The sequence below is a fragment of the Miniopterus schreibersii genome, assembly GCF_964146895.1.
Source record: "Miniopterus schreibersii genome assembly, chromosome: 18".
NCBI lineage: Eukaryota > Metazoa > Chordata > Mammalia > Chiroptera > Miniopteridae > Miniopterus > Miniopterus schreibersii.
In genome coordinates this window covers 8,665,998-8,687,980 of record NC_138121.1, presented here as the reverse complement: position 1 = coordinate 8,687,980, position 21,983 = coordinate 8,665,998, and the positions used below count along the sequence as shown (strand labels likewise).

Here is a 21,983-nt window from a genome sequence, read left to right as displayed (position 1 = left end):
TGCCTTCCTGCCTTTGAAGTCCCAAACCATAACCCCCACCTCTCCTTAGCTCCAGAATGGCATATATATCTCAACTGCCCAAAGCCTCTTTGGATCTGCTGTCTTATGTACATCTGTACATCTGTAATAAACTTGTGATGTTTTCTCTTGTTAATCTGTCTCATATTAATTTGATCATTAGTCCAGCTAGAACACAGAAAGGTGGGAGGAAATTTTATTTTTCTGCCCCCACACCTGGAAACTTGCTAGAAATACAAATTTTCCAGCCCGACCTCAGACCTCCTGAATAAAAAACGCTGGGGGTGGATCCCAACAACCAGTTTTAACAAGCTCTTCTGGAAAGTCTAATACTCGTTAAAGTTGGAAAACTACTGGTTTAACGTAAAGTCAGCTTTGCAGTTCATCAAAAAGTCATGCTCTGGCCCTAGTTGTTTGGCTCAGTGGTTAGAGTGTCAGCCTTCGGAATGAAGGGTCCGGGGGTTTAATTCGGGCCAAGGACAGGTACCTGGGCTGCAGGCTCCATCCCCGGCCAGGTTAGGGTACCGTGAGGGAGGCAGCCAATCCATGTGTCTCACATCGGTGTTTCTCTCTCCCCCTTCCACTCTCAGAAAAGCAATGCAAAAAACATCCTCAGGTGAGGATTTAAAAACGTCATGGTCTGAGTGCTTAATGTTAGGCATCAAAATATAAACGGAAATTGTTAACTTACGGAATATTTGCTTGTACCAGGCACTCTTCAAGTGTTCCCGTATTGACTTCCCACAACTCTACACGATGGCTGCCTTTGTTCCTGTTCTGTAGAGGAGAGTGTTAAGCTGCCTTCAGATTAATTCCCACAAGGAGACCAAACTTTTCTTTTCAGGTGTAGAATTTTTTATTTAAAAGCCTGATTGGGTAGGAGCGGGCGTAGGTATCACAAACTGTGTCTCCAGCACCCTCTGCCGGCCAGGCCCCGCGCGCCTGGGTGTTGAGCATTACCTTCCTTTCGCCCCCAAGCCCCGGGAGCCTGTTACCATGGAGACAGGCGTGCCGGCCCGGCCTGCCACTCCAAAGGCGGAAGTCGGTTGCGGAAGTGCGGGCGGCCATTTTGAGACCGGGAAAAGTGGGGCGGGACTGGAACGGCCCAGTGACGGTTGGCCGGTTTTACCTGAGAGACTGGTACCGAGGGGTGGGGAGAAAAGGGAGGTGCCTAGTACCATCCCAGGGAAGGGGGAGAGGCAAGGAAAGGGCAGAAGCAGGGAAAGGGTGGAGAGTGGAGGGACGGGGCAGAAGAGGGACGGGGAGGAGAAAGGGCGGGGCGAGAAGCAGGGAGATGAGTAGAGGCGGGGCTAGAGGAGGCCGGGCATAGAGCCCATTATAGTCCAGGGCTTGGTAAGGGGTGGTGAGGAGAGGGGGCGGGACGAAAAGGAGTCGCGGTTCGGCGAGGTGAAGATCGAGGCGGTGCTGACCTACCTGGTAGCCCCGGCGTGGAACGAGGAGAAGGTGCAGGGCGAGGAGGGTTCAAAAGGCAAAGAGAGAGTTTCTAGGAGGGGGCGGGGAGCAGGCTCTGGAAGTACGGCTGTCAAGGACCAGCGGAAAGAGAGCGTCGCTAAGGGGCACGTTGAAGAAAAGGGACCGAGCCCGAACCGATCAGAAAACAAGCTCTAGAAGAGAAACAGGCGGGGACAGGGGATGGGGCGTAGAGACGGTCCGAGACCGGGGGAGGGGCGGCGCTAGGCACAGGATCGGGTATGCAGGTAAGACCGGAGCAATGACAAAGTGGCAGTGCGAAGAGAAGTGGGCCTGCGGGACAAAAAGTGGGGGCGGGGCGAGGTATAGATGGGACGCAGCCAAAGCGAGAAACAGAATCCGAGAGCGGGTGAAGAGTAGGGGAGGGATGCAGAGCAAGCGCGGAGAAGAACGACGGGGAAGGTTAGCGGGAGAGAGGAGGAGGGGGAGGGAAACCAGGAGCAGGGGCGTGGCCGGGAGTGACGGCAGGGGCGGGACGTGGAGAAATAGCCCAAGTGGGGTCTCGCGTTCCCGCAGATGCAGCACCTGGGGAGGGAACGACGTCTGGAGCAGAGGCGGGACCCAGAGCAAGGGCAGGGGTGGGGTCAGAAGCCCTAGCAGAGGGGAGGCCTGGCGCAGGTGCGGGGCCAAAGCGCAGGAGGCGGGCGAAGCGCAGGGCAGAGGTGGGATCTCAGAAGACGGCCCTGGAGCGCAGTCTTGCCAGCTGGTGTTGATCCCCGCATTCTCCAGGTTCGAGCCACGCTGCGCACTGCCCCGCGATGAACACTGCTGCTGGCCCTGCGTGTCCGAGATTCCGAGTCCCGTGGGCGCTGTGGTCACTGCTGGTGCTATTGTCACCGGGGAGGCTGTGGGCTATCCATGATGAACCGAAGTGCACCTGGCAGGTTGTCCTGAACAAGTTCCAGACGGTAGGCAAGAACGACGGGAATGACCCCTTCTTCGATCAAGAGCTCGGGGACACAGTGAACAGCTTGTTTGACCTACTGGTGGCCACGCCTTTCCACGAGGAGGAGGTGAGAGGACTGGGGTCAGGCTTTCGGGAGAGGTCCTGGACCTGCACCCCACTGGGCTCTGGCCACTTGCCCATCCTCTCCTTGCAGTACTATATGGGCTTCCCTTACTACCTGAAGATCAACTACTCCTGCGTGGTAGAGGTGAGTGCAGCTGGAGGGGGCTCATTCTGTGTGAACCTCAGTTTTCCCATCTCTAACGTTTTAATGGTGGTGGCATCACCAACCCTGGGGGCGCCTAAGTATTCACAATGGCCAGTGCCCCACCAGGCACATAGTAGGTGCTCAAGTAAGCATTTTTTGTTTTTTGCCATTTAAAAATTTGAGAGCTAATTCACATACCATAAAATTAATCATTTAAAGTGTACAATTCAATAGTTTTAGTGTAGTCACAAAATTGTGCAACCATCACCACTATGTAATTCTAGAACATTTTCATCACCTCAAAAAGAAACCCTGTACTCCCACCCCTCCAGACCTGGAGACTACTAATCTACTTTTTGTCCCTATGAATTTGCTTATTCCAGACAGTACAATATGTAGCCTTTTGTATCTGGCATCTTTCACTTAGCATGTTTTTTTGTTTGTTTTTTAATCCTCACCTGAGGTTATTTTTTCCATTGATTTTTTTTTTTTAATCCTCACCGAGGATATTTTTCCATTGCTTTTCAGAGAGAGTGGAAGGGAGAGAGGGAGAGAGAGAAACGCTGATGTGAGAGACACATCAGTTGGTTGCCTCCCGCACCCACCACGACCAGGCCAGGGATCGAGCCTGCAACCGAGGTACGTGCCCTTGGCCAGAATCGAACCCAGGACCCTTCAGTCCTTGGGCAGATGCTCTAACCACTGAGAAAAACCAGCTTGGGCGTATTTCCACTTTTTTGGGGCAGTTATGAATAATGCTGCTATGGACATTTGTGTACAGGTTTTTGTGTAAACATGTTTTCAGTACTTTGGTATACACTTAGGAACCGAATTGCTTGGTTATATGTTAACTCTGTGTCACTTCTGAGGAACTGGCAGATTGTTTTCCAAAGCAGCTGCACTATTTTACATTCCAATCTATGAGGGTTCCTGTTTCTCTTCATCCTCACCAACACTAGTCATTGTCCATCTTTTTTATTATAGTAACACTAGTGTGTGAAATGGTATCTCACTATGGTTTTGATTTTCAGTTCTGGGTGCCAGGTTCATTCCCACCATCATGATTTTACTTATCCCATGCTGCCCTTTTCTATGTATTCCCTGCATTCAAATTCTATCTGAAGACCTTGGCCGTGGACTCACCTCCTCCAGGAAGACCTCCTGACTCCCTCCATGGTTCCTAGCCCCTCTGCCCCTCTCCTAGCCTGGCCTGTCCCCCACCCCAGCTCCAAACCTAGACCAGGTTCTCTGACCTTCCCATGGTGGAGAGTCTGTTCTCCCTTTCCAGCCCAGGAAGACAGGCTCCTAAGGGGGGGTCAGGGCAGAGGGGCCCAGCGGTTATCTTAAGGACACACCTGTGGGGCCATCTCGCCCTCAGACCTCCGAGGCTCAGGTCCGCAAGGGCTTCCTGACGGGGCTGAAGCCTATGGTGCTGGTCACCTTCCAACCCTCAGTTAACTTCAATCACTGGAAGTTAGAGCAGCTGCAGATCGAGATGGAGGCAGCCCCATTACGCAGCAAAGGTGGGCTGAGGGGTGCCTGGAAGGGTCATAAACCTGACAGGAGCAGGGGAGGGATTGCTGGGGGCCTCAAAGAGGTTCATAACTTGGAAGGGGAGGCTGGGGTCATCAGAGGGGTCCATGACCTGGTGGGAATGTGGGGTTTGTTGGGGGCCCTCAGTGGAGGAGGGCATGGGGAGGAGGTCTTAGCAGGTTCCATGGCCTAAATGGGGCTACACAAAGGGGTTCATGACCTGGAGAAGGACATGGGGAGTTGCAGGGGGATCCCAGCCACCTCAGTGCCCCCTGCTTACCAGCAGAGCAGTGCAACGAAGAGGAGATGTGTACCATGAGCTGGTACACGCCCATGCCCCTCAAGAATGGCAGCGTGGTCATGTATGTGGATATCAGCAGCAATGGCCTCGGGCCCTTCATCCCCAGTAAAAGGTGCCCTTCCCCATGCCTGTGGTAGGGGGTAGACTGGGAGGGACTTCCTCATATCCAGATTCCCTAAGAAGCCAGGAGGAGACCAGTGGGAGGGAATAAGTTGGGGAGAAGACTGTCAGCTATGGCAGGAGCCCCTGAAACCAGAACCTTCGCATGTACCTGCCTCACACCTGCTGCCAGGTTTCAGGTGAATATCAATGGCTTCCTGAAGAGAGGGGAAGACAAAAGACCCAAGTTCACTGTGGGAACCGAGGTAAGGGGCCCAGACAGTGGAAACTGTAGAAAACATGGATTAAAGACAGTGGGCTGGGGCTCTGATTACTTCCCACACAAGTGGCAGGCTCCACTTTAAGGGTGCTTACTTTGTGCCAGGCCCCAGATGAAGTATTCTGCTAAACACACAATCACGCTACAGTCTTCACACTGACCCTGTGAGGGGAGGTACTCTTACACACCCATTTTAGAGAGGAGAAAACTGAGGCCCCAAAGGGATGGAACCATTTGTCCAGTCTCTCAGCATGTACATATGGACTTGAAACTGTGTCTGCCTGACTCTTGCACCCATATTCTTAATCACAGTGCATTCATTCATTCATTCATTCATTCAGCAGGCTCTTACTGAGCACACAGGGCAGCCCTGTGGGAAGAAAACAGTGAACACACAGACCCAAGTCCCTGACCTCTTAGAGCTGACATTCTAGTGGGAGAGACAGACAGCAAACCAGTACACATGAGATCAAGTACATTCCATAGCAGGCTAAAAGGCGGAGGGTGCTCTGGATGGAATTCAGACAGAGTGCGGAGATCGGCTCTGCGCAGGAGGGGACTACAGTGTTTGATGGAATGGTCAAGGAAGGCAGAATTGAGAAGGTTGACATTTGAGTAAAGCCTTGAAGGAGGAGAGGAGGGAATCATGCAGATCCTAGGGGAAGAGCATTGCATACAGAGGGAAGAGCCAGTGCAAAGGCTCTGAGATGGGAATGTGCCTGGTCAGTCTGAGAAGCAGTGAGGAGGCTCATGTGTCTGGGAAAGAGTGAGCAAGGGGGAGAGTGTGGGGGGATGAGGTCAGAGAGGTATGTGGGAGCAAATTGCTTGGGGCTTTGTGGGTCAGGGAGAAGACTTTGGCTTTTATCCTGAATGAGATGGAGCCATGGGAGGGTGGGGGATGTTGAGCAGCCCTCCTTCCCCTCCCCTGGCAGCACTTCAATCTGAGACCCCAGTACTTCGTGAAAGTCCCGTCAAGGCCTCTGTGGTACACTGTGGGCCAGGCACCTGTGCTCATCCTGGGGGAAATTCCTAAGGAGAAGTACATTCTGCTGACTGACTCCAGCTTCAAGGACATTTTTCTTGTGGAGGTGAGAGGTGCAGGGCAGATTGTGGGCTGGGGCCCCTTGAAAGGTGCTGGCCCTCAGCCCCTAAAATGGGTTGCAGCCTGGGCCTATGGAGGGGGCCCCCAAAGACATACCCATCCCCACATGAGGCAGATAGCATGAAGGAAGGACATAAGACTCTGCAGCCAGACAACGTGGGTTCAAATCCTGGTTCTGCTACTTAGTCTTTTTGTATCCCATTTAGTGTTAATATTCAGATTCTGCCCTGCAGAAATCTTAGGTGTTTGATTATGGGGTGCTGCCCCAGGCCCCACTCTGAACCTGGGGAGGGATGAAGGGAGGGAGGGAGAAACATCAATGTGAGAGAGACACATCAATTGGTTGCCTTCCTCATGTATCCCAACCTTGGCCAGGCATTGAGCCTGCAACCAGGTATGTGTCTTTGGCCAGAATGGAACCCAGGACCCTTCACTCTGCGGGTTGATGCTCTAACCACTGAGCAAACTCAGCTAGGTCTAACATTTATAATACCCAGAAAAGTTAGCAATAACTCCTTATTATCATCTAATCTAATCATAGTCAATTTTTTCCAATTAGCTGTAAATGTCTTTTAAAGTTGCTTTGTTTGAGTCAGGATCAATACATGGCATTTGACTGTTAAATCTCTTAAATCCCTTCTCACCTGTAAGTCTGCTCCCCACCCTTGTCTCCTTCCAGCCCCCTTTTTTCAAACAGTTTAAGAAACCGGGCCTTTTGTCCTATAGTATTTGGCTGCTTACTTTTTCATGGAATCAATTCACTGTTCCTCTAACCCTGTGTATTTGTCAGCTCAAGCTGCCCTAATAAGGTACCACAGCCTTGGGGGCTTAAACAAAGAAATTTATATTCTCACAGTTCTGGAGGCTGGAAGTCCAAGCTCAAGGTATCAGCAGGGTTGGTTTCTGATGAGACCTCTATCCATGGCTTGCAGAAAGTGTCTTCTCTCTGTGTCCTTACATGGCCTTTTCTCAGTGTGCGTGAATGGAGAGAGAGAGATCTCTGGTGTCCCTCTTCTTATAAGAACAAAGATTAGAGCCCCACCCTTATGGTCTCATTGGACCTTAAATATCTCCTTAAAGGCCATATTTCCAAATATAGTCACACTTAGGGGTTAGGGCTTCAACATATTAATTGGGGAGGGGAACATAATTAGTTCATAATACCCCATATTGCCAATAAACTGGTAGTGAGCTCTAGAAGCTTGATTAAATTTAGATTCAATCTTTTAGGCAAGAGCCTTGCATTGCTGGTGCTTTCCCACTGTTGGCGATATTGCCAGTGTCCTTGATCAGTCAGTAAGTTCAGATAGTGTCAGTCTGACAGCCATCTGTGTTCCTGTTAGAGCAGGATTATTAAAAATGTGCATCAGGCAAAGCATTGGGTCTTTTGGATCCATGCGGGCACAACCCTCAGGGACCATTGAATATGCTGTGCACTGTTCAAATTTGGGTAACACACAAAGCCCCAGGCTCCTGCCTGGCTCACCTGCTTCCTTTGACCATGTTGGGGAAGTTTGGCCACTAAGGTGCTGCTGCAGGATGAGCAGGGAGGGCATCCTGGGGGCAGCTGCATGTGTCCATCCCAAGCAGTTGTCAGAGTAGGAGCCTCCTCCCAGGGCAGGATGCAGGGGCTGAGTCCAAGGCCACCCGCTTACCGCTGGCTGTACTCCTCTGCAGTTGAGCATTGACAGTTGCTGGGTAGGCTCCTTTTACTGCCCCCAATCCAAGTTCACCGCCACCATCCACGACACCATCGCTACAGAGAGCACCCTCTTCATTCGACAGAACCAGCTCGTCTACTATTTTACAGGCACCTACATCACACTCCATGGGAGCCACAACTATGGCAGCGGTGAGGGGCTTGTGGCTGGATCACATGCCTAGGGGTCCGTGGCATCTTGGACAAGGGAACTGCCTGTTGGAGCCCCAGGGGTTCACCTGAGTGAACCCATCCACTCACTGTATTACCTGAGGCTGGTATTTCCGTGGGTGGGGAGGCGGGTGTTGAAGGGCCTCTCCAAGGTCCTGAATCATCCTGCCCATCCTGCAAGGCTGTCTCCCACTCTCTCTCTGCTGGGGTAGGGCCTTCATCCAGGCCTTCCCAGGAACTGGGAACCAGCTGAGGGAAGAGGGAGGTTGAGAGTGAAGGGAGAGAGAGAAAAAGTCACACTCATGCACATGCGGGCACACACTCGCAGACACATAGTCATACAGACAGAGTGTCAGAAAGACAGAGACAGGCATACGGAGAGGGGCATACTGAGAGAGGAATTGGGGGGTGGGTGCGGAGAGGCATAAGGGTCGGAGAGAAAAACACAACCAAGAAGATGTTGATTTCACACATAGATCTAGGGACTTACTGTAGCTGATAGGCCCCTCCTGTGCTGGCTGTGGTGACTCCCTGTTCACCCAGCAACTGCAGACTTTTATACTCTCAGAAACCTTGGGAAAGAGCTTCTTTTTGTTAGTGGTTGCAAGCTGGAACTGTCTCTGATTTGCTCTGCTGGTCACATACCCAGCTCGGAACCAATGGCTCTGGCCAGGGGAATGCAAGGGAAGAGTCAAGCCCAATCAGAACCTCCTGGACAGAATGTGAGCCAGGAGGATTTTCTCAAAACCAGCTGGGGCCCTGTGCCAAGGCTCTCTTGGTCAGCACACTGAGCAGCTGCTCCAGGGGGAGATGATGATAACAGACTCATTACGGCCAAGGGAATGTGGGCGGGGGCACAGTCCAAATGTCTGGGCCTGAGGCCCCATGCTGGCCCCCACAGAGAGCTGGGTTCGTGTACTGTCCAGCGAGTGCATCAAGAGGCTGTGCCCCGTGGATTTCCATGGCAATGGCTCCGAGTACATTATAGCCCTCACTGCTGGGAAGCACGAAGGTTACCTCCACTTTGGGACCATCTCAGGTAAGGATGGAGGCCTCTGGCAGCCCAAGAGACTCCTCCATGCCCTCTCACCTCCAAGAATCCTGACCTTAGGCTCTCACCCTTCACCATGTGCCTTCAGAAGGAATCCCAGGCTGGAGGCTGGCCCTGTGAGTGGGGATGGGTTTAGGCATTTGTAGGGATAGTGCCTGGGGTATATTATATATCTTGCATTATATGTTTGATTTCAATGGGCAGAAGTCCAATTCAAAAATCATTTAGGCATAAAATGTGGACTTATAAATGAAAAGACAAATTGACAACTTCAGACATGGCTGGATCCAGGAGCTCACAGGGTATATCGTCAAGACTCTGTCTATCTCTTGGTAAGGTAGTATAGCATAGCAGGTCTAGAGACTGCTCCAACACTCCCAACCTACTCAGTCACCTGTTTTAGACGCATGACTTAACCTCTCTTTTTGGCCTTATTTCATTAGAAAAATGGTGCTAATGATACTACTAGTACCTCCTTCATTGTGTTGATATAAAGATTAAATAGCCCAGCCTGTGTGGCTCAGCAGTTGAGCATCAACCTATGATCCAGGAGATCGATGTTCTATTCCCGGTCAGGGCACATGCCCGGGTTGCAGGTTTGATCCCCAATGGGGCATGTGCAGGAGGCAGCCGATCAATGACTCATCATTGATGTTTCTATATCTCTCTCCCTCTCCCTTCCTCTCTCTGAAATCAAAGATATTTTAAAAAGAAAAAAAGATTAAACACATTGCCATCTGTAAAGCTCTTAGAACAGTGCTAGGGACACACTGAACGCTAGAAAAGGGTTTATTATGAGCCCTGTGAGTTAGCTTCATTTTCAGGTAGATAACTCCTCTTGTGGGGGTTAAGGAGGGCTCCCAGGAGCTTGAGGATCTCCCACCCCCAGGGTGTACCCTGATTGGCAGATTCTAGGTCTCGTACCTAGACCTGAGCCAATTACTTTGACTAGAGACAGACACAGATAGGCCAGGTATGAGTGACTGAATAGCCAGGGGGTGAGACCTGTCCCCTGGAATCCGTAGGCCTATGGAGTGGCTGGGGAACGGGCATTCCTCTGTGGTGGGGTGCCTGTTGGGCTGAGAATGGAAGGGGCCTGAACATGGACCTGCCCTGCTCCGCAGATGGCAAAGTTTCCTTCGAGATGCTGCCCAGGAAGCAGTCCGTGTGCAGAGAGTTACAAGGTACCCATAGCTCAGATGGGTCTGCAGTGGGCGGGTGTGGGGATCTAGGGTATGGGAGAGCAGGGGAGAGTGGGAGAGGTCACGGGTAAGGGAAAGGAAGGGCAGTGTCATGGAGAGAGGTGGAGAGTTACAGGGATGGGATGGGGTGGCAGTCACCAAGAGGGAGGAAGTGATCAAGAGAGGCCGGGTGGGGGGCTGCTCTGACCTTCCCTTCCAGTTACCATCTGCTCCATTACCTGGGCTATATACATTGAGAATGAACAGGATCTACTGCTGCTGGTGGAGATAGAAGACATTTTTTCCAGGAAGTCTTCCCGGGTGGTCCGCTACAACCTGAGTAATTGGGGCACTAGGGGTGGACAACGGGAGGGAAATGTTGCTCATGTCACTCCTGGGTAAGGGGTAGTGACGGAGAACAGGGTTGGTGGGCTGGAGAAACAGAGCAAGTCAATGTGCCTGGAACAGAGCTGGAAAGGGAAGGGAGGGAGATTGAAGAGGTGAGCAGAAGCCAGGTCTGGAAAGGCCTGTGGCTTCCAATAAGGAGACTTGGTTTTATTTTACCTGAACCGAGAACAGGGTGTCACATGTGGTTGTATAGGCTGTGCACTGCTCGGGAGAGCGAGCCGGAGGAGGCAGGTCCTGTGCCCTAACAGGACTGTATCTTCTCAGAGGCAGTGCCTTTGTATAATTCCCATAAAGAAACAAAAAGGGCCAAGAGTCCCAAATGGGAAGCCAGTGGAGGGTGTTTGGGAGGAACTGGGAAGCTGGTGCCTTGCCCAGTCTACGGTTTGTGAAAGCGCAGGTCCTCAGGCGATTTTGCTGTGTTCTCCCCTGTAGTCACTGATTACCTGGCCATCCTCTACACCATCCCAGAATTCATTCCTGATGGTAGGATGGGGAGGCAGAGGGGGGTCAAAGGTGGGGGGGCAGGAGGGGCCCAGCTGACCCCGCCTCACTGCTGTATCCACTCTGCCTCTGTCCCGGCCAGCTCAAGGCCTGGAGTTCCTGATGATCTTAGGGACAGAGTCTTACACCACCCTCCCGATGGTACCCAAGGGCATGTCCTACAACCCATTTAGCCACCTGCTGTTCATCTGGGGCAACTTCCTCCTGCAGAGGTAGGGGCCTGGGCATATCCTGCTTTCCCAGCCCCATCAGGGTGGGGGGCCTTTCTAAAGTCACCAGGTTTTCAGTTTGCCCAAGTCCAGAAGTTATGAGGACTGGGATGGGGAAAACACAGGCTGGGGTGGTGAAGGCTAGGATGGGGGAAGCTATAGGAGCCCTGATGTGAGGGTCCAACCTATGTGAGTGATAGAAGGCACTGTCTGGGGAAGGTGAGGGTGAGGACACTTTTTACCCCTCAGGAACCTAGGGACCCCTGAGCCAACTCCATGAGTTGTTGGCAATGTGCCAGGTTGGCCCAATGCTCCTGTTTACAGATGGACAGGGCACCCATAGGGTTTGGAGTCAGGGGCAGAAGCCAGAATCCCAGGCTTCCTTTGCATGTGCTCACAAAGCTAGTGGAGAAGTGAGCAAACAGCTCTCATGTTGTGTTCAGCCTGGACTGGGGGAAGCAGATACCCTCCAGAGGTCTTACCTGGGCACTCCTAGCTTCCATCTCTGTTCCTGCAGCTATGACAATGAAAACTTCATCTTCCTGGCGGATTTCCCCGTGGAGCTGTCCATCAAGTACCTGGTCAACTCATTCCGTGGGGAAATAGCTATTGTGACAGAGACTGAGGAGGTGGGCTGCCCTGCCTCTCTCCCACTTCCTCTCTGCCCACCCCAAAGCCCAGAGGTCTCCTTTCTTCCCCTGTGAGGGTACAGGAGCCAAAGGGAACACCTCCAGGGACTGTGGGGAAGAGCAGCAGAAGCTCTATTCATAGCTGAGAACCCTGGAACTCAAAGAGGCTAAGTGTCTTTTCCAAAGTCCCTCAGCAGAGTGAAAGGTCTGTGCTCAGAGTTATATGATTGGATTTCCAGAGGCAGCCTCTTTTATTTCATCATGCAGGCATTCCCTTCATAAATATGGAACACTTACTGGATGCCTGACCCAGTGCTGGGGACACACTGGGCCCTGGGCCCTGCCCTCACAGGGTGACAGGCCAGTTGGGAAGACACATTCACTCCCAGACAGTGACAGCTGAGGGTGGTCAAGCTGTAGCAGGGGCAGTCAGCACCTATGGACATTCAGAGAAGGGGCCTGACCCAGTCTGTATGTGTGTGTGTGTGTGTGTGTGTGTGTGTGTGTGTGTGTGTGTGGAATGGCCTCACAGAGGAGGCCACATAGAGGGGGTACATCCTGGAGGCTGAGGCTCATGAGGAGGTGAGGTCCAGAGTCAGATGTGCTGGGGCCATGGGGGGCAATCAGTGCAGAGATGGGAAATTGAGGCCAAGGGGATGGTGATACCGTGGAGAGAGTGAGAAGAAAAAGAGAGAGCTCAGTCCTAGGAATCCCAGCCATTAGGGGGTGTATGTATGAGGAATGCTTAAGATGCAAGTAATAGAAACTCCAGCAGACTGAAACATTGAGGAAACTTATGGCGAGCTGCAGCTGGAAGCAGAGGTAGTGGGTTCTGTGAAGCAGAGAGGTGGCACTATAGAGAGAAGGGATGTGAGCTCACCTGGTCCCAGCTAGAGGCGAACTCCCAAGCCTCACCCCTCAAGGAATGGGGCCATCACACTCAGAAGAGGGAAAGGGGGGTCAGAAGTCCCCATAACTCTCACACATACACCTGGCTGTTGCACCCCCAGATCTGGTTCCTCCTGGAGGGCAGCTATCGGGTATACAAGCTGTTCCCGTCCAGGGGCTGGGAGGCGTACAGCAGGCTAGAATTGATGCACCAGTCCACTCTCTACACCTCCAAGGAGACCATGGTCACTCTCTTCTATGAAGACAGAAATCTGTACCAGGTGGCAGGCAGGGGCTGTGGGGAGACTGGGAGGGGGGAGTGCAGGTTGACACCAACTCACCTGGCCCTGCCTTCCTCCTGCAGCTGGTATACCTTGAAAACAACTCTCGGGGCGAGCTTGTCAAGAGGCTTGTGCCTGTGGAGCACATTTTGATGTACCATCAGCTCAGCAGCCCCATAGTCTTGCAGCAGCAAGAGTAAGAAGATACGGGATGGACCACAGCAGTAGTCCAAGAGCCCCAAACAATTCCCACACAGAGCTCCCATTCCAGAGGGGGTGGGACAGAGACCAAGCCATCCCCAACTGACAACCTCAGGGCCATGATGGGGGAGGTCAAGGTATATGAAAGCTCAAAGGAGGGGCCCAACCCAGTCTGGGGGGAGGAAGCATCAGGGAGGGCTTCAAGGAGGAAGAGGTGCATGAGCTGTGTGTGACCTGTTAGGAAGGATTGGCCAGGTAATAAGATGGAGAAAGGTATTACAAACCGGGGAACCATGTGTGCAAAGGCCCTGCAGAGGGAAGGAGGTTGGGTGTTTGAGAACTGAGAGAAAGTTTAGTGCAGACACAGTGCATGGTGGTGGCAGGGCAAACAAGGTGAGCCAATGGGCATAGGAAGACCTTACACTTCATCTTGAGGGTCCTGGGGAGCCATGATGGGATTAAGGGGAGGGACTGTCTGGTTAGATTTTATTGTGTTTAATAATAATCCTCCGGGTCACCTTTGGAGGAGCCCAGGAAGGGGTGGGGGGTGGGGAAAAGGGAGGTGGAAGGACTCTTAGGAAGGGGAAGAGAGTCTAGGATGAGGTCCAAGGCTTTGGCCTGAGGGACCCAGGGACTTCCCGGGGAATGTGTCCAGGGGCACCAGGGGCTGAGGCTGAGAAGGAAGGGCAGGGTTGGATTAGATTTGGGAATCAGCAGTGCAGGGGTGGGAAACAGGCCTGTGGAGGCTCTTGGGGCCCCGGGCACAGGAAAGTAAGCCGCTATCCCCCACTACCACCGCCCAGGGATCACGTGGAGCTCTCCTTCACCAACTTCTGCCCCTTCACGAAGATGCATCTGCAGAACCTGCCCAAACAGCAGATCTACTCCCGCCAGGAGCGCTACAGGGTGCGGCCGCCAAGTGTCCTGCATCGCTCCGCCTTCCACAGCCAGCACTCACTCGCCATCTATCAGGGCCTCGTCTACTACCTGCTGTGGCTGCACTCCAAGTACGACAAGGTGGGCACCTGGTGGCAGGAGGCTGTCCCAGGCTGGGCCTTGTCTGAGACGGAACTGCGGAGGCACGGAAGGCGAGGCCTGTGGGGCTGGAGGGACTGGCCGCGGAGGGGGCGGCGGGGGCGTGAGCAGGGGTCCGAGAGACGGCTTTGCGGCTGTGGCTGTTGGGCTGAAAGCACGACGGGCCAGGTTATGACCTTTTGCTTTAGGTTAAGGGCTGGGACTGAGGCTGGGAAGGGGTCTGGGGGCGCTGCCGGCCTGGGGACTCCCCGCCCCGCCCCGCCCCCCGACGGTACCGGCGGTCTCAGCAGCCCTACGCGGACCCGGTGCACGACTCCACCTGGCGCTGGTGGAAGGACAAGAAACACGACCAGGTGCGTGGAGAGGGCTGCGAGTCCGGGCAGGGGTGACCCGGGACCTGGACCCCCCTCCCACCCCCACCGCCCCACTCCCGCCCCTCACTTGGGGTGCTGATTTTGCCCCGCCTCCCATGCCCCAGGATTACTACTACTACCTGGCGAGCAACTGGCAGACTGCGGGGAAGGTGCACATCGACATGGACAACTACCACAAGGTCCACGACTTCAAGGCCGAGCACCAGCTGCCCGAGCGCATCTACCTGGACAAGGGCAACAGCTACAGCTTCTCCATCTTCCTGAACATCCGGGGATACTCGTTCAAGTCTCATCTGAACCCTGGTCGGTGGGCGGGGCCTGCGTGGAGTCAGAGGGAGGGGGTTGGGGGGTTGGGACCTGAGCACCATGAAGGTGGGGGTCTGGTCTGGTTCCAGGCCTTAACCTCTCCTGTGCTCCAAACAGCCCAACTCTACCAGGCACAGAGCTCAGTGGACCTGGGCGTGGTGGTGGCGGACCCAGGCTGCATTGAGGTGATTGTGAAGCAGGAGGTCTTTGTTAATCGCAATTCGGTGCTCTTCCAGGTGAGACCAGGTGGTGAGCTGTAGGGGCAGTGGACCTGTTGGAAGCTCCTGGTACCCTGAACCGTCCCCTGGATCTTTGGGCATGCCTGCTGACCCTTTCATTTTCTTCCCCATCCCCAGATTACGCTCAGGGATAAAAGGTTTTGCTTTGACCAGGCTGTTAGTGGACATAACTACATGAAGACCTCCATGCTGGTCAAGGTGTGGTCCAAGCCTGGAGAGGAGGGAAACAGAATGACGGGAAAGGCTGAGCCCATGGGACCCACCCTCAACACCTGCTCCTACCCACAGGTGGTGGGGTCGACTGGGTACTGCTTCCAGAAAACGGACCAGGGGCCCCGCATGCAAGTATTGGACCTTGGAGTACTGGGCCCTGTGCTGGGAGGGAAAGGGTTGGGTAGAGTGAAAACAGGACTGATTCTTTGTGCTCTCTGGGAGTCCCACCCACACACTCCTTTCCTCCGTTTCTGTTTTCAGAAAGGGATGCCTTTACAGTTATGTAGCTTGCACCCAAGCTTATATGTTCCTTCTGATACTTTTCTTCAGAGGGAAGTAATGTATCTGTGACATAGGCTTCCTTTTCTTTCTTTTTTTAAAAAAATATGTTTTTATTGATTTCAGAGAGAGGAAGGGAGAGGGAGAGAGAGAGAGAAACATCAATGATGAGGGAGTCATTGATTGGCTGCCTCCTGCACACCCCCTGCTGGGGATTGAGCCCAAAACCCAGGCATGTGCGGGGACCAGGAATCGAACCTCGATCTCCCAGATCATATAGGTCGATGATAAACCGCTGAGCCAGGCCAGCCAGGCTGGACTTCCTTTTCCAATTGGCACAAAGGCACCATGTGAACCAGCTTGGCCCTTTTCTTACATGTAGCTCTTCATGTGCCCACTTACATGTGCTTTGTTCACTCCTTTGGGCCCTTGGTTCTTCAACCGCTTACACATGTAATATCCCCTTTGCACAGAGGCAGACACTGAGGCTCCAAGAGGTGCAGACATCTGCTCAGAGTAACCCAGTGAGCTAAGTGGTAGAGGAGGGATGTGACCCAGAGGCCTTGTTCTCACCCACTTCCCTGCCCACAAACCAGCAGACAGACCCTGGTACTCCTCCCTCCTGGCTTGGTATGACCCAGGGCAGTAAAAATGGGGGTTATAACAGCCTGAACACCTTGGATTACAGGAGCTAATTCGGGTCATGTGCAGGGTAGCGTGACTCACCTCAGTCTCCATAAGTTTCATTTTTTTTAATTAAAAAAATTGTTTTAAAAAATGTCTTTATTGATTTCAGAGAGAGGAATGGAGAGAGAGAGAGACAGAAACATCAATGATGAGAGAGTCATCATTGATCGGCTGCTTCCCGCATGCCCCCTACTGGGGATTGAGCCCGAAACCCAGGCATGTGCTGGGACTGGGAATCGAACCTCGATCTCCCAGATCATAGGTCAATGCTCAACCGCTGAACCATGGTGGCCAGGATCCATAAGAGGGAATATGTTTCATATGTTAGACTAAAGGAACATGGAGTGGCAAGTGTGGTGGGATCAGGGCGAGCAAGGAGGAAAGTGGTGAGAAATGAGGTCAAAGTGGGGATGGGGGCAGATCACATGAGGTCTAATGGACCACGGTGAGCAAGATAGTGCTAGGGGAGGGCTCTGAGCAGGGCAGTGACTGAGGTGTTCACAGGGGCCCTCTGGCTGCATGTGTTTGCGGAGGAGAGACCAAGGAGGAAACAAAATTAGGCAGGCAAGAGTAGGGCAAAGGAGCTGAGAGATGGGAGAGAATGGCTCTGTTTTGAAGTCTAGACACAGGCTATCTGAATGGACTGGATATGGGTATGAGAGAAACAAAGGTTTCCAGGATGAGGCCAAGGCTCTTAGTCCACACCTGGAGGGATGAAGTGCCATTAGTTGAGATCGGAGTGGATAGATTGAATTGGAGATGCCCACTAGTGAGTAAGTGGCTGGTAGGTGTAGTCTTTGGCCTGGGTCCAGCACGAGAAGCGCTTAATCTATGGCTGCTAACTCATCTGCACAGCCTCTGTGAAACCCAGACCACAGTTTCTGGATGCCCATGTCCATTTGACAATTGGGTGACACCCTTGGGCCCTACCCCTGAAATGGGCCAGGGGTCATTCATTCTGAAGACAATGTCACAAGGGTTCCCTGACCCCTTCCCTCATATATCCCATGCTCCCCCAGGTCAATTGCTTGAGAATTCAGGCCCAACTTCAGCCCTGTAAAGTCTGCCTAGGAGTTGGCTGCTTCCTTGGTGTAAGCGTTATTGTTATTGTTTTGTATGTCTTTCTCTGGAGGCAGCTGGAAGCTACCTGGCCCAGTTTGGATCCCAGCTCTACCACTTAACAGCTATGTGGCTTTGGATAATTAATAAGCTACTTGACCTCTCTGTGCCTCACTTTTGCCATCTCTAAAATGGAGGTATTAATAGCCTCTACCATGCAAGGCTGTTTGGAGAATTAAATGCACTTGAATGTGTAAAGTGCTTAGAACACCAGTTCCTTGCACACAGTAAAAGCTACATAAGTGTTCGCAGTTATCAGAGTATTGTTTTAAGGAAAAGAATGATCAGCTTGCCCCCCTGGGTGAGGGGGAGCCTGGCAGGTAGTGATAGTGTGCGTGGGAGGAGGGGCGTCCTCTCCTTCCCACTTCCCAGGTGAGGATTTTCTCCTTCCACTCAGGGAAACCTGATGGTGCCGGTGCTTATCGGCTGCCCACCGGGCAAGCGCCTGGCCTTTGACATCACCTACACGCTGGACTACAGCAGCCTGAAGAACAAACACTACTTCGACTGCGTTCGGGTGGACCCCGAGATGCCCTGCTTCCTCTTCCGCAACAGTGCGTGTCCGAGTCCAGCCTCCTCCTCTGCATCGTTCACTGTACTCTGTCCCCCCTTTCCTCCCTGCCCCTTACCCCCCCCCGCCCTTCCCCTTGGCCTCTCTCTCTTTTCTCCCCTCCATCCTCCACTTCTCGAGCCAAGGTAATTTCTCTTCCTCCTGGCCTCAACCCCTTCCAACCCACAGTGTTCTACCCCTTCTTCTTGATCCAAGATTTGGTGACGGGAGACTCGGGCAGTTTTCAGGACAGGTAAAGGCTTGGTCAAGCCAGCGGTGGATGGGAGGGGGGAAGGGTAGGGGGGTGGAGTTGGGGGGGGCGTAGCTATGACCCTGAGGCCGGTCGGTGTGCCCCTCTGTTCCTGGCAGCTACCTGCTGAAGGTGGTGGGCGGTGGGCCCACCCTGGACACCATCAGGGAATACAGCGAGGAGGAGATCTACCGCTTCAACAGCCCCCTGGACAAGTACTCCACGTGGGGCCCAGCCCAGTCCTCGGGTCTTCCTTCCCCTGCAGGCCCTTTTGGATTCCCAGCCCCGGACCTCACCCTCGCCCTCGCTGCAAGCCCCACCCACCTCGGTGTCTCAGCCAGGCTCCTAAGGTCCCACAAACTCTTGTCCAGCCCACGATGTGAGGCTCCAACCCCGACCCCCCCCTCCCTATACTGCCGGCCTCCCGGAGTGGGAGGCTGAGGCCCTGCCACCAACGAGGTGCCCCGCCCCACAGCACAGACAGCCTCATCTGGATGGCCAAGAACTCAACGGTCTCCAAAAACTCGCCTTTTAGCATCATGTCCCATCAGAACTTGGGCATCGAGTGAGTGCACACCCCAGCTGCTGGCCCTTTGTCCCCCCATATGCCCACAATCTGTTGGGCCTGTCCATCCCTTCTGCTTCTGGGAGACCTCTTGATCCCCAGGCCACACTGACCGCCTTTGTGTTCCTCAAATGGGGCTGACCTTCACGGAAGCGGGATCTCTGTCTGCAGTGCTGGTCCCTCTTACTTTGTCTTCAGGCCTTAGTTCAGATGCCTCTTCATCTAGGAGGATTTTTCTGACTGTTCTAGACGGGACAGTTGCCTCCCATCCTTCTGTGCTAGCCCGTCCCAGCTTTGACCCTCTGTGTTCCCCATCCCAGCCTTTGTGTGTGTGTGTGTGTGTGTGTGTGTGTGTGTGTGTGTGTGTGAAACTTTAAAAAAAAAATCTTTATTGATTTCAGAGAGAGAGGAAGAGAGAGAGAGATAGAAACATCAATGATGAGAGAGTCGTCATCAGCTGCCTCCTGCATGGTTGGGATCGAGCCCGCAACCCGGGCCTGTGCCCTGACGGGGAATTGAACCTTGATCTCCTGGATCCTAGGTCGGTGCTCAACTGCTGAGCCACACTGGCCAGGCCCCACCCCAGCCTTGACCCTCTGCCTGTGCTTCCTCCTGTTGAAGCCCTGAGCACTTGGCCAAGGATTTAAAAAAAAAAAGAAAAGAGGAATGCCTGGGGCTCTGGCAGCTCTGTCTCAGCCATTATCCCCTTTAGTTTTCAGACTGCCCTTCCTGGCACTGTAACCCTGGACTGGGGCCTGTCTCCCTTATAGGTCCAGATTCAGAATAAGCTGAACATAGTGTCTGTGGAATGAACAAATTAATTCATGGTAGGCATTACTGACATCTGAACGGAGGTCCTAATGATGAACAAAACAATGGAGGAGCGACTTAGTATACAGGGGCTCAATTACTATTTTTTTATTCAATGAAAGGAAGACAATGGTACCATGAGCAAATAACAGAAGTGAGTGAGTGAACAAAGTAACCAACTTGCACCCAGCTGGCATTCAGCCTGTGTTTGTTGAACAAATGAATAAAGGAAAGAGTAAATGAATGAAGATGTGATTTTGTACCTAGTAGGTGCTCAAGCTGTGTTTGTGGGATGAAGGAATGAAGGCAGCAAGGAATAAGTGAGGAGGTGGCACATCATAGGCATACAGCCCAAAACCTAGATCAGGGGTGGGGAACGTCCGGCCTGCGGGAAGGCATTTGGTCTGGCCCTGCCAAGGCCTCACCAAAGAGAAGCTGTTCCAGCCATCACATTAGGGGTGAGTTCATTAAACGTTTGGTCAAATATAGCAGGCTCATTTTTAAGTTGATCATTTTGTATGGCCTGCGAATGATGTTATAAATATCCAAATGGCCCTTGGCAGGAAAAAGGTTCGCCACCCCTGCTCTAGATGAATGCATAGTAAAGGGAACTGGCAAATGGACGGGGGAAGGAGGAGGAAATGGATGAGTAAGCAGGGGCCCTGTCCCTTGCTAGGCCAGCCTCACTGGGTGAATGAGTGGAGGAGTGAACCAGGGATACAGGTGCAAGGTTGTACCCGGTTGGTGCTCACCCAGAGTTTTGGGGGGCAGAGGGAGAAATCGAGGGTGGGCATGTGCTATGCATGATTTGCAGCACAAGTGTCTGAACATGGGCCCCTAGGTGGCTGTGTCTGGAGAACTCCCCATGCCACGACACCGTTCCCCAAAGCATCTTCGCCCCCGAATTCTTCTTCAAGCTGTTGGTGAGCAATAAGTAAGCCAGGCATATGGCCCGGGTGGGGTCGGGGGCTTCCTGTGGGGTGCCTGGCTCCTCCCCAATCCTGGACCCCTTCTCCCCCCAGAGGTGTGGACAAGAGCACATACTGTGACTATCAGTTCACCTTCCTGCTGCATGTCCACGGGCTTCCACTCAGTGCCAAGCGCGCCATCTTCATCTTCATGGTGAGTGGCTGCTCAGGAGCTGCCCTGCGAGGTGGAGGGGCTCCCCCAGGCTGCCCAGCCACGCCTGTCGTGTGGTTTGTGCAGGTGACAGCTGGCGTGTTTCTCAGCCTGGTGTGCCTCTACATCACCTTCTGCCTCTTGCTGCCCCTTATGTTGAAGGCCTGCGACTCCCTGCGCTGGAAGATTAACAACATGATTGCCTCAGATTCCTACTACACATACAGCTCCTCCTCCAAAGCCACCCTTGAGAACAAATCTAGTTCTGTCTTCAAGGCCAGCTCCAAGGCTGAGCCTGAGGGAAGGGTGAGGAAGTCACTGGCCTAGGCCTCTTACCTGTCCCACCCACCCTCATTCCCTACTTCCTGGGCCATCTTTGAAATGCCAACTGTCACCCATTCCCACCTTTCTTTCTGTTTTGCTTGAATTTTTATTTCTCCTTCAGACCACACAGCTACATAGGCCATTAAAATAACAAAATCCTTCTGTGCCAGCTGGTAAGTAGTGGCTTCTCTGTGTGCCTGCCAGCTCAGCTCCGCCCTAGGGTTTCCCCAACCTCTCTACAGTCCAGCAGGGTCCTCCATGACCCAGGCCCATTGCTATGGCCTGAAGTCTGTTCTGACTGTTCAGTGCCCAGGTTTAGTACCAGTCCTTAAAAATTTCAGATGTCAACACCTTAGCTTAAGGAGAGGACTCTTGAAAGGTTAGGATCTTTTTTTAAAAAATTTTTTTTATCTTTATTGATTTTAAAAAGAGGAAGGGAGAGGGAGAGAGATAGAAACATCAATGGTGAGAGAGTCGTCATCGATCAGCTGCCTCCTGCACACCCCCAACTGGGGCAGATCGAGCCCTCAACCCGGGCATGTGCCCTGACCAGGAATCGAACCATGATCTCCTGGATCCTAGGTTGATGCTCAACTGCTGAGCCATGCCCGGCTGGGTGAGAGGTTATGATCTTTGTTTTAGTTGCAAGTAGCAAAAACTTCACTCAAATAGTCCAAATGGAAATAATAATATATGGGTTTTGTCAAGATAAGCTTCAGGTACAGTTTGATCCAGAAGTCTTCAATATCCACAAAATTCTCATTCCATTTCTCTGTAGCTTTCCCTGATCTGCCCTACTCTGAGTGTGGTCTCTGACCTCAGGCCAGCACCACTGCCCCCCTCTGCCCCAAGCTGAGGGTACACATCCAAGTGTCCTATTGTCCAGAGGAAGAAAGGGCTGGAGTCTAACATTCCC

General features: G+C 52.9%; 1 protein-coding gene across 1 annotated transcript; it reads left to right on the top strand.

Moving 5' to 3' along the window:
* Positions 1–1,085: 1,085 nt before the first annotated feature.
* Positions 1,086–21,070, top strand: CATSPERG (cation channel sperm associated auxiliary subunit gamma; the record flags this gene model as incomplete). Its single annotated transcript, XM_081119059.1, has 28 exons — positions 1,086–1,158; positions 2,239–2,789; positions 4,042–4,186; positions 4,483–4,609; positions 4,790–4,862; positions 5,809–5,964; positions 7,656–7,830; positions 8,750–8,887; positions 9,925–10,083; positions 10,301–10,420; positions 10,921–10,971; positions 11,072–11,201; positions 11,716–11,827; positions 12,838–12,996; positions 13,080–13,192; positions 14,001–14,214; positions 14,523–14,585; positions 14,711–14,909; positions 15,030–15,148; positions 15,269–15,349; positions 15,440–15,496; positions 17,847–18,003; positions 18,189–18,252; positions 18,369–18,464; positions 18,725–18,814; positions 20,466–20,558; positions 20,647–20,746; positions 20,831–21,070. Exons 2-28 carry the CDS (start codon positions 2,268–2,270, stop codon positions 21,068–21,070), a joined length of 3,753 nt encoding a protein of 1,250 aa, XP_080975185.1. The 5' UTR covers positions 1,086–1,158; positions 2,239–2,267.
* Between the last annotated feature and the right edge of the window lie 913 nt (positions 21,071–21,983).